Source organism: Sesamum indicum, linkage group LG2, assembly GCF_026168435.1.
Source record: "Sesamum indicum cultivar Baizhima isolate 11 linkage group LG2, ASM2616843v1, whole genome shotgun sequence".
In the NCBI taxonomy this organism is placed as follows: domain Eukaryota; kingdom Viridiplantae; phylum Streptophyta; class Magnoliopsida; order Lamiales; family Pedaliaceae; genus Sesamum; species Sesamum indicum.
In genome coordinates this window covers 15,068,568-15,080,179 of record NC_142658.1, presented here as the reverse complement: position 1 = coordinate 15,080,179, position 11,612 = coordinate 15,068,568, and the positions used below count along the sequence as shown (strand labels likewise).

At 37.2% G+C, this 11,612-nt stretch overlaps 2 protein-coding genes across 3 annotated transcripts; one reads left to right on the top strand and one right to left on the bottom strand.

Annotated features, from left to right (window-relative positions):
* Nucleotides 1–219: 219 nt before the first annotated feature.
* On the top strand, nucleotides 220–5,284 carry EMB2775 (ATPase family associated with various cellular activities (AAA)). The gene is made up of 11 exons (XM_011071661.3): nucleotides 220–463; nucleotides 573–683; nucleotides 1,184–1,216; nucleotides 1,356–1,524; nucleotides 1,817–1,998; nucleotides 2,987–3,123; nucleotides 3,248–3,346; nucleotides 3,961–4,030; nucleotides 4,132–4,206; nucleotides 4,832–4,877; nucleotides 5,074–5,284. The coding sequence occupies exons 1-11, from the start codon at nucleotides 380–382 to the stop codon at nucleotides 5,130–5,132; spliced, it is 1,065 nt and encodes a 354-aa protein (XP_011069963.1). The 5' UTR covers nucleotides 220–379; the 3' UTR covers nucleotides 5,133–5,284.
* Nucleotides 5,285–5,668: 384 nt separating this feature from the next.
* On the bottom strand, nucleotides 5,669–9,142 carry LOC105155733 (putative arabinosyltransferase ARAD1). 2 transcript variants are annotated; one of them, XM_011071660.3, is made up of 3 exons: nucleotides 7,503–9,142; nucleotides 6,237–6,913; nucleotides 5,669–5,996 (listed from the first exon to the last, which is right to left on the bottom strand). In XM_011071660.3, exons 1-2 carry the CDS (start codon nucleotides 8,385–8,387, stop codon nucleotides 6,359–6,361), a joined length of 1,440 nt encoding a protein of 479 aa, XP_011069962.1. In that variant the 5' UTR covers nucleotides 8,388–9,142; the 3' UTR covers nucleotides 5,669–5,996; nucleotides 6,237–6,358. The 2 variants fall into 2 exon arrangements, with proteins under 2 accessions (XP_011069962.1, XP_011069961.1); XM_011071659.3 differs by having other exon boundaries at nucleotides 5,669–5,993.
* Between the last annotated feature and the right edge of the window lie 2,470 nt (nucleotides 9,143–11,612).

Here is an 11,612-nt window from a genome sequence, read left to right as displayed (position 1 = left end):
TGCTATGTATATACGTAAAATGCAATATGAATAAAAAATAAATTTATAATAAAAGATCCAAAATGATATCAACACAACATAAAATTTACTTGATACAGTTGAATCCTTATCTTTAAATGTCCCAAAAAAAGAAAAAAAGAGTAAGGACCTTAAATCATTAAATTGAGAGTTTCCAGTTAAAAGCGTGGTTTGTATGTCAGCGACTTTAGTTGATAGGATTGCAGCTTCCGACCTTAACCTTCCGGTTTCCCGCCACTTCCTTTCTTCACCCACAAACATACAAACACTTGCAAACAGTTAGTCTCCTCCTGCTCACCTCCACTGTGTGCTTTTGTGTGTGTGTGTAAATCTTTAAGAAGAAAAGGAAGGAAGAGAGGAGATGTTGTGGGTGGATAAGTACCGTCCCAAAACCCTAGACAAGGTTCTAGTCCACCAAGATATCGCCCAAAATCTCAAGAAACTGGTAATTGTTGCGATAAATCAGGTTTAGATATTCCTTTTTGTTTCGAAGAGAAAAGCTTAGAACTTGGTTTGTTTGTTCTATAATGGTTTTGTATTTTGTTTGATTATAGGTGACGGAGCAAGATTGCCCCCATTTGCTGTTCTACGGGCCATCTGGCTCGGGTAAGAAAACCCTAATAATGGCCCTTCTCAGACAAATGTTTGGTCCCAGTGCTGATAAGGTGAAAATCAAGTATCTTTGTTTTTTTCCTCTAATTTAGCTGCCATTCAATTTTTTGCTGGGGTTTTTATGTACTAGTTTGTAATAGGAGAGATGTGGTAATGAATAGTGCGAGTTAGGTGCTGCAGCTGAGCGTTTCTTGGGGTACAACATTTAATGTGTCTGATGTTTTAACTGTAAAAACAAAGAGATAAAGCCCCTTTTCCTTTCCATGGCCTCCCAAAACATCTTGAATTATTTGGGATTTGTTTTGGTGATATTTACTTGTAGAACAAGGTACCAGTTTCAAGAAAGTTGACGACACATGAAAATTGTACCTATCCAGCTTTTAATTTGTTTGAACTGCTTCTTCTGTTATCTATGGAGTAAGTCGACACTTTATCTCTTCGATGATGATGCAAGAGAACGGAAATTTGATATGAAGTATGTCCAATATTAGCTGTCAATATTCTATTTCAATGAAGGTCAACTCGTACTTGACTGTTTAATGTTGACTTGCAGGTGAAAGTGGAAAACAAGAACTGGAAAGTTGATGTGAGTTTTTGCCTCCCAAATCCAAATCTTTTTGACACAATATGTGTTGGTTAACAGCTATTCTGTTAAGACCGACATATTTATTACATGGCTAGATTTTTCTGGCGTTCTAGTTTGAATATGAGTTTTGTGTTTCCAGGCTGGGACTAGAACAATTGATGTAGAGCTCACAACATTGTCAAGCACGCACCATGTTGAACTGAATCCTAGTGATGCAGGATTTCAGGATCGGTATGTGGTTCAAGAGATAATCAAAGAAATGGCAAAGAACCGACCTATTGACACTAAGGGCAAGAAGGGTTTCAAAGGTAACTGGGGTCTTGTTTCCTATCAATTGCAATTGGGGAATATGCTGGTAGTACGTTTGCTGGTGACTCTATTGCTAATCTTCTGTTCTTTGTAATCCTGGATAAAAGGAATTAGCTAGGAAATATTTAGTTACTGGGTAGTTATAATGATAAACAGGAACCAGGTGTAAGTCTTCTATTACTCTTACTCACCCCTTGAAAGAACTTTGAAGAAGTATTAATGAACTTCAATCTGTTGTTGTTGGTTAATATAAATTCTCTGTACTAATGACACCTTATGGTGAAATGTTAGTTCTAGTGCTGAATGAGGTTGACAAGCTCTCAAGGGAAGCCCAACACTCTCTCCGAAGAACAATGGAGAAATATAGTGCATCTTGCCGACTCATTCTTTGCTGCAACAGCTCCTCCAAGGTCACTGAAGCTGTCCGGTCTCGATGTTTGAATATGCGAATAAATGCACCAAGAGAAGAAGAGGTCAGAGAGTGTGTGTATGGTTTGATTCTTTTTTTCTTCCTCGTTATTAAAGAAGAGCCATTTTTGGTGTGAAACTGGAACATTATGTTACAAGTCGTCAATAGGATTTTCACAATAAGCATATGCATTGATGTTTATGTGCTGAGATTTTTTGGAGGGGCAAAAGTGATTACATAGGTCTTGCCAACAAAAGCTTGATGATTCTAGCTCTAGTTGTGAAAAATTAGCGTTTCTTTTTGCTCTTCTATTTAATCTGTTTCATAGGGTGGTTTGTTCTTTCTCGAGATAGTTCCAACCATTCTGACTTGTCTACTTTCTGCAGTCAAATCTGGTACGTTCGCTGCTGAAGAAAATGTTTTTAGATATTTAGTGGGCAACTGTGCCAGTCATCAAACCAGCCACTAGTATGTAAAACATTAGATGGAGATGGATATCTGGCACTGATTCTACATGTACTCCAAGATTGTTAAAGTCGTATTTGCTTGCTTTTTAAACTATATCATGTAAAGCACGAAACATTGTTCAGATGTATCTTAATGAAAAATAAGAAACAAAGTAAAGACTGACTGAATGGATTCAGTTCCGAAGTACTAGGGAGTGTAGTCTTTTCCTTAATAAAGACTTGTGTATATGTCAATCAAATTTAGTAGACTGTATATGCTAATTAACACTATATAGAATTTCACTTTTTGTTTCTTAAGTGCAAATGCCTTGCAAATAATTATCCGTAAGTGCTTGAGAAAAACTTAAGAACTTAGTGTCCCTCTTTATGTGGAGATTGTTATATGTACACTCAGGAGTCTTTTAGATATCTCTCAGTCGCTAGTTCGACATGGAAATGATAAACATCTTCATAGTACATTATTTTCATACCGTGACTCTGTTATCCTAAAGTTATTTAGGTGTTGCAGAGTGATCAAATTTCATTGATGTCCTCCAGCATGATCTGATGGATTATGTTATTAATCAAATATTTTTTAAATGTCAGATTGCGAATGTGTTGGAATTTATCAGCAAGAAAGAAGGATTGCAACTTCCATCTGGATTTGCTGATCGCATAGCACAGCAGTCTAATAGGAGCCTGAGGAGGGCAATATTGTCATTTGAAACTTGTCGTGTCCAACAGTTGGGTTTTGTTTTATGTTTAGTTTGATGTGCATAAATTGCTATGATGACTTCCTACTTATGAATTGATTATGTTGACTTGATTATGTCTTTCTGTGCTGATGCTATGCTGTATTACTTTTAGGTACCCTTTTACAGTCAATCAGGCGATACCCCCCATGGATTGGGAGGAATATGTTTCTGAAATAGCTTCAAGCATATTTAAGGAGCAAAGTCCTAAACGGTTTGACATTAGTAACTTTTTATGCAAGGCATCTTAGTTCCAAAAATTTGTTGCTAATTTTAAATTTCCTATTGTTAGTCTTCTACATGAATTCCTGAACATTACATATTCCTGTAAGAATACAGTCATGAGATAAAATGCTACAAACAACTGAAATGACTGATAAAACAAACTAAGACTTTTCATCTTGGTACTCTGTGCTATGTGTATAATTTTAAAACTTCTTGGCAGATCCTCTCAGTGTAATTTGTTGTAACACTCACAAGGAATAGCCAGTCAATATTGCTAGAATCCGCTGTAGCATTTGCTACAATGACAATGGGGAAAAAATACTGAAGATAAAATGTCAAAATGAACACAAATAACATGTTATCGATTTTCCAATTTTTGTTGTATAAAGTGGAAGAGTCAGGTAATGAATACTCTAATGCCACCATTCAAAATTTACCTGATAAATAACAAGATAATTTATGAATATTTTACCATTATTACGTGACATAGCTTATTTGATCTGACCCCTTTCCTCTTGGTAATCTGGCTTCTTTGTTACAATTCACATCATTATTGATGTCATCAGCAATTGTGTCTGAAAGATAGCATGCTGTTTTTTGTAGGTTGTTTGAGGTCCGAGGAAAGCTCTATGAACTACTCATCAATTGCATTCCTCCAGAAATCATTTTAAAGGTTCACCTTCGTGTTTCCTGACCCCTCCACTTCCTCAAGTTAAAGGAATATGTGACTACATTCCAATATCAAGTTGAAGACTAATTGTCTTTTTGTTGCAGAGGCTGCTTTATGAACTATTGAAGAAGTTGGATTCTGAATTAAAGCATGAGATCTCTCATTGGGCTGCATACTATGTAAGTTCATGATTGCACTGTGTTTTTCCTCTCCTTTCAAACTGGAAGATCATAGTTACATAAACATCATGTTTAGGGTATTTGGTCTGCCATTGCTTTTCTGTAGTCCATGCTCATTTCAGTCTATCATTATTTCATAAGTTGTATATGGCTCGGGTACCATATTGTTATTAGATTTTGCTTGCCGAGCATCTTGTATCTACCCAGAGATGGAGCTGGCAGAGAGGAACAGAAAAAGCGGTTGTCTCCTCCACTGTCTATAATTTCAAACTTCATGTGTTGATCACCTGGAATTCTGAATTGTGCTTGCTTCAAATTTTCAATTATCCTCCCATGTGAACTTATCACCCTCCCCCCCCCCCCCAAATGCCCTTAAGACGTTCCCAAATAGGACTTCCTTGAGGCAATGATGTAACGCCCTGACTCTCAACCACTCCTTTCAAGGGCAAGAATGTGAAAGTATACCAAACTTCTTCAATTATCTGAAAGTTCATTCATGTCAAACTAAGCCCTTTCAGCCAGAGGGGACATATATACCTGTAGAAGAGGTTAAACTATTTCAAAACATTGCTGCAATCAAGTTTCCTTTGTTAAATCTCACGAAATGACAATTTTTTCTACGCAGGAGCATAGGTTACGTCTCGGACAGAAAGCAATATTTCACCTTGAAGGTATGCCACAATTTTCTTGAACCTTGTGAGAATATTTGACATGATTGTCTGATCGTTAATCGTTAGCTGAGGTAATTAGATCAATAAAGATGGACAAAGCAGAGAATGATGAAATTTTATCATCACCACCTCGAAGTAGTATATTATTCAGAAATTTGGTACTGATATTATGCTTTTACCTTGTTCAATCTTGCAGCATTTGTGGCCAAGTTTATGAGCATCTACAAGGGCTTCCTCATTGAGACATTTGGCTGAACTTTTGAAAATACTAATGTGCAGCTGATTTTATATATTGTTATAACCTCTGCATTTGTTTAGTTATTTGCATCAAAACTGATGGAGGATTTGCAGTATAATTATATTTTGTATTTTTTTTATTGGAGAAATTGATTCCGCATAGTTTAACATCCTCCTGTGTCTATTTGATGCTTGTTGGCCGTCTTAGTTATGGCTTGAGATGAACATTTTAGTTTGGTTACACCATCTAAAGAACCCTGCAAGGACGAATGCAAATATAAAAGAATGATATTTCATGAGTAATAGCTACGGAAAGTCTAATCTTAATTAATAAAACATACCCATAATGAGGACCTGGAGAGACATGGAGGACATAATTCAGACCTCTTTTAAGTAATGAAATTCACAACTTCGTTGCTTGTAAAAATCGTCATTTGAAGGAAAAATTAAGAGTGCTTTAGGTGGCAAAGACCGGATCAGCATGCTTTTAGTTGCCGCTTGAAAATGATGAGTGAACTATCTAGCAATCTATTACCACAGAAGGGTCCGCTGTGTGAAGCCCAATTGTCTGCATGTTCCTCTAAAGGTCTTAATTACAAGAAAGATCAGATCAACTTGTTGCTTGTGCTAGTGTAAGTTCAATCCTACTACAGCTAAACTGGTGAAACAAAACCAAGCATCAAACATATCCATACAACAAATTTATCTTGCATTGCGGGAAGAGTTGCTATCAGTCCCTTGAAATCTGCCTAAAATTAGTTCTCTATGTCGTTGTGAGACTAACTCCCCCTTCAACACCTTCTGCTGGTTCTGGTATCATTCTCTGAGGACCAAAATCCGCCTCATGATAAGAGAATCTAGTTTCTTCTACAGTGATACCTGCTGGTGCAGTCATTACAAAAGTTAGGATAATTCAACCAAAAACAATGGCCAACTAAACCAGAACATCGGTGTCTTCAAGCTATTTGGAAATGATGACTTGATTTTAGACAATGTACAATGTTTCATTCAACAAGAAAAGTGTCCAAGTAAAGTAATGAACCCTTGGAAATCAGAATGTACTCATCCACTGGTTATAACTAGATAAGCAGGTGGCATGAAATTTTCCAAGAAAATACTTACTATGATCAACCAAAGAGCTGGCAGCTTGGTTTTCCTGAAACTTGCATTTGAGCACATAGGGGGCTTCCACAATCTCCAAGTGACAAGTGCTGTCCTCAAGAAGTCCTCAGTCCTGATGAGCATCAACCAAAATTTCTTGGCAGAGGAGCCGATATGAACCCTTTTTCTCCTGGAACAATTGTCTGAGAAATTCGGGAGGCCTTGTGAACTTTCCTTTTGATAGCAGGAACCTTCCTGGAGACTGCCTGCCATATCATCTGAATAGCATCATTCTCCTGTGATGGATAGTGAAACTCAAAAAACTGTTCAACTTCTTTCAGCCTTTTCCACATCCTGGTCCACTCCTCTTTGCTGATGTTCCTGATTAAGTTTATGAGGAATTCTTCCCTGAGAGCATCTGATGTGCGGACAAATATGCAAAACTCGGAGTAGTCAAGAACGTCTTCAAAGGGAAGCTCAATTTCATCACTAATAACTATAGGTACGCAGTGGCTAGCTATAGCATCAAAAAGACGGTTTGATGAAGGAGTATCGCCAGCAATGTTGAGGCAGAACTTTGACGAGTGCATACCCTGGGTAGCCTTGTCAATACCGTCACCTTTGATATTTCCAAATGAGAAGTGTACATCTTTCTCGTTTTTTAGCATGTAGAATAATTCTTGCCGAACCATTCCACCCTGAAAATGACAAACTAAGTATTACACATAGATGCCCCTCAGCTAATAAAAGGCAAACTAGGACATTATGCATGAGGCAGGAGAGGCAGTTAGTGGAGCAAGATCAGTGACTATATATCCAATATAGTTGCAATCTCACATGTCAATTATTTCTTATGAGGAGACGCTTACTTTGAGGTAAAATATTTCTGGATGTTCTAGGAAAGTAAATACTATCCACTGGGATCATTTCAAGGGTGGCAAACATATGAAGAACTTGAAAATTATAAATATTATAGAACTTTGAGGTACTAAGAAAGTGATTCATGAGTTTCTTTCTCCATTTTGTACATGGGTAGACAGTGACATGCTCTATCCACTGTTGCTAAGTTCATTTGGCTTTTTTATTCTAATCAAACTCAGTTTAGGTGTATTTGTCCAGAAGTAAACTCTAACCACACAGATTTCACATATATAAGGCAGGCCTGACCACTCAGAAGAGCAGGAAGAATTAGCCACCATTACCAAAAAAAATTAAATCAAAGTACATATGTTTATCATCAGAAGTACAAAGGAACATAAATGTTTAAGGGACTGATATATGACTTACAGCTTTTCTGTAAATAGATCCCTGAAAATAGAGCAAAGTTGGACGACTATCAAAGTCAGATTTGTCATTCACATAACTCCGGATATAATGCCTGTAAGGTGCAATCACATCTTTCTCGACATTAGCAACGGTAAGAGGATACCTTCCGAAATCTGCAAGAATGAACATTGCAGGCCAGAGCTTCATTCTTGCATACAATAGGCTATTTGGATGATGAGCAACAATCACATGATCCTTCCCCCCAGACCTCTTCCACTCCTCCTGAGCTGTCAAAAAGCTAACCAACTTCTCCTGTAATAAGTCATTAATACTTTTCTGGCCTGCCTTCAGCTTCGAGTACCGGTTATAACTTATGGATGCGAAAAACGGAACAAAGACAATATCAGCTTCACTAGAATCACGCACTCTTATGGCACTACGGCCACTCATATTTTTAGAGAATTCCGAGTTCAGGAGATCCAAAGTAAGCCAATATTCGATGCTATGCTGCATATTTAATCCACCAGGGTATTTGGGGACCTCAGCCTGAATGTCGGGCCATACAGTCTTCCCCCCACCTTTCCAACCCAAGAGAGCAAAGTGAAATTGGGAGGGCAAATCATGCATGAAAACCTTGAGAATCTGGCTATTAGTATCACATTTTCTTGAATTCCTTTTCCGGGTTGCTTGCTCTCCATCCACTGAAGCACTTATGACAGAGGATGTATCAAGATTTTCGTTTTTTGCCACTGCAAGAAGGCTGGAGGTTGGCAATATATTGAACTCAAGAGACTGAAGCCGCCCTGTTGATCTTAGCACTAAGAACCAAGATAATATCAACAGTACCGATGTCATCAAGAACGCATAGAACATAGATTTTTGAGAAAGGAGTCCCATCTTTGACATCCTTAACCCGAACACAAGAACTTTTCGAGAATTTATTTAGTTAGAAGTGTGAGTACGAACAAAAGCAAACATCAAACACCATCAGTCTCCTCATTTCTAGGACAGGACAAAAGACTTGGATTCAAGAGTACAGAAGAAAAACCACTCATCAGGAAAGGAAGAAGATGCACAACACTCATCCAACACCTCATCAAAATCAGGTTATCTTCCCACACTATTTGCATTTCCAAGCTATAATATAGATTTCATGCATGCCAACAACCCAACACAAAACGGGCACGAGCACAGAGCACAGAGCCCAGAGCCCAGAATCAGAAGATAAACGGAACGGGAATTATACACTACGAGGAAAAAAAAAATTCTTCCTTCTACACAACGAAAGCAAAATCTTCAATAAAAATACAAAACCCAGATGGATTCTGATATCAGATTACCATCAGAAAGGAGTGTTCAAGAGATACAGTACAAAAAAAAGGAGTGTTCAACAGATACAATACAAAAAAAGGAGTTATTATTACAGGAAAACGTGGAGGAAACTGCGGTTGCTATAGTTGATACAGGTGATTGTCTATTCGTCGCCCATTTTCCATCTGTTTATCTTCCTCCTCCATTTCTTGAAAAAAAATATCGTTGATTTCTTTAATCGGTAGCATGTCTTTGTGCAGCGTGAGTGTAGGAAGCATCTGAAGAAGCGGGCGGTCGTTCGTTCTGGTCTGTAAAAAGAAAATTAAAGAAAGTCAGTTGTTAACTGCAATTTTCCTCCGTGTCCTCTTAAGCCATGTTTGGTAAGCCTAATCCTCGATTTTTTAATTAAAAAAATAATTATTAAAACATATTATAAATTAAATACAAATTGCACGACGTAAATATCAAAAATAAAATTGTCTATAACGTAAATAATTCTCTTCTTATTTTATTTACCTTCTTTGAGAAATTTATATATATATATATATATATCTTATCCCCATAACACGAATATTCGAAATTCACACACTCAATATATATTAGGATAAATTACAAAAAGGTTTTTTTAATATTTATATTAATTACAAATACATTTTCATTGTTCGAAAAATTATAAATACCTCTTTAAAACTAAAAACACTTTAAGAAATACTCCCTCCCAATCACAATGAAATATTTGTTAGAGCATTTGTAATTTCAGAAAAATATTTTTAATTTCTTAAATAATAAAATGATGAAACCCATCCATACTCCCCACAAGAACAGCAGCCACAAGCAGAGGAATAAAAGGCAGAATACTTCAGACTCTGTTTTATTTTTTTTCTTTCTTTTCCTTCAGTTAGCTAAGTCGTGTTTTACAGCAGCACTTTCATCTATCCGTTAAGTATATTGACAACTAAGTGGTTGTTATTGTTAGTTGGGTCTTCTTGTATATAAGAGGCTTTTTTTTCTTCCTTGAATATACATATACAGAACTTCTCTTCTGTAAAACCAGCTGCAAGATCATTTTTCATTTTGATTTTACTTCTTGATTCCTTTCTCAACATGGTATCAGAGCGGGTGTAACAAAACACTCTGCCGCTTCTGCATTCTGTTTGTACCTTATCCACACACCACATCTTCATTTCTTGAACCAAGAATCAACACAAGAAATGACAGACAAAGAAGAAAAGGAAGAGAGAATTTCCACTGATGTAGGCATTCAAGAAAATGATAATCGTAGCATTTCTTTGGTATCTGCACCATTGAACGGGAACAATTACTTGTCTTGGGCAAGATCTATCAAGATAGCCCTTGGAGCGAGAAGAAAATTGGGTTACATTGATGGCACACAAACAAAACCGATGGAAGATAAAGAAGCCATTGAGCAATGGCAGAAAAATGATTACATGGTAGTCTCTTGGATATTGAATTCAATATCAAAAGAGATTGCAGAAGCATTCTTGTACGCAGAATCAGCAAGGGACTTGTGGGTTGAACTCGAGATGCGGTTTGGTGAAAGCAATGGTCCACTCCTGTACCAAATCCAAAGGGAAATTGCATCCATCTCACAGAAAAATTCCACTGTTGCTGCATATTTTACAAAACTCAAGAGGCTATGGGATGAATTGGGATCTTTAGACCCCCTACCTGTGTGCACTTGTGGAGCCAGCAAAAGAATGTCAGAAAGAAACGCTTCCTACCAATTGATTCAATTTCTCATGGGTCTCAATGACGTCTATGATCATACCAAGAACCAGATATTAATCATGGATCCTTTGCCTTCCGCTGCAAAAGCATATTCCATGGTGCACCGAGTTGAAAGACAAAGACAAGTTAATTCTGAATTTGCTGAAGTAGAAAAAGAAGGAGTTATGGCGGTCCAAATTTCTGAGACACAACCACAAACCTTCTTATGATCATATAAAAGTTTTTGGATGCCTTTGCTTTATCACTAATACCTCACCCTCTAAAAGAAAGTTTGAACCTAGAGCTTTGAAGTGTGTTTTCTTAGGATATGTCCATGGCATAAAAGGATATAAAGTAATGGAACTTAGCACAGGGAATATCCATATTAGTAGAGACGTAATGTTCTATGAAAACATTTTTCCCTTTAAAACCTCCAAAGATGATAATAGTGACATAGTTTGTCCTTTGCCTGTCATTGATCAAATAGATGAGAGTGAAACCAGCAATAAACCTTTAGCTAATGATGTTATAGAACCTGAGGCCGATACTCACATACCTAGGAGATCCAACAGACCTACCAGCAAACCTAGCTGGATGAATGACTATGAGTGCTACAACTCTGAAAATTCTAATAATTTGCATATGTCACATGAAAACATTTTTCCCTTTAAAACCTCCAAAGATGATAATAGTGACATAGTTTGTCCTTTGCCTGTCATTGATCAAATAGATGAGAGTGAAACCAGCAATAAACCTTTAGCTAATGATGTTATAGAACCTGAGGCTGATACTCACATACCTAGGAGATCCAACAGACCTACCAGCAAACCTAGCTGGATGAATGACTATGAGTGCTACAACTCTGAAAATTCTAATAATTTGCATATGTCACATGTACACTCTTGTTTTGTGGAGAATCTGTCAAGTATACAGGAGCCAAAGGACTTCAAACAAGCTCAGGAGCAGGCTAACTGGAGAAAGGCTATGCAGGAAGAAATCAATGCACTTGAAAGAAACAGAACTTGGAAGATTACAGATTTGCCTTCTGACAAAAGAGCCATTGGATGCAAATGGCTGTATAAGGTAAAACTT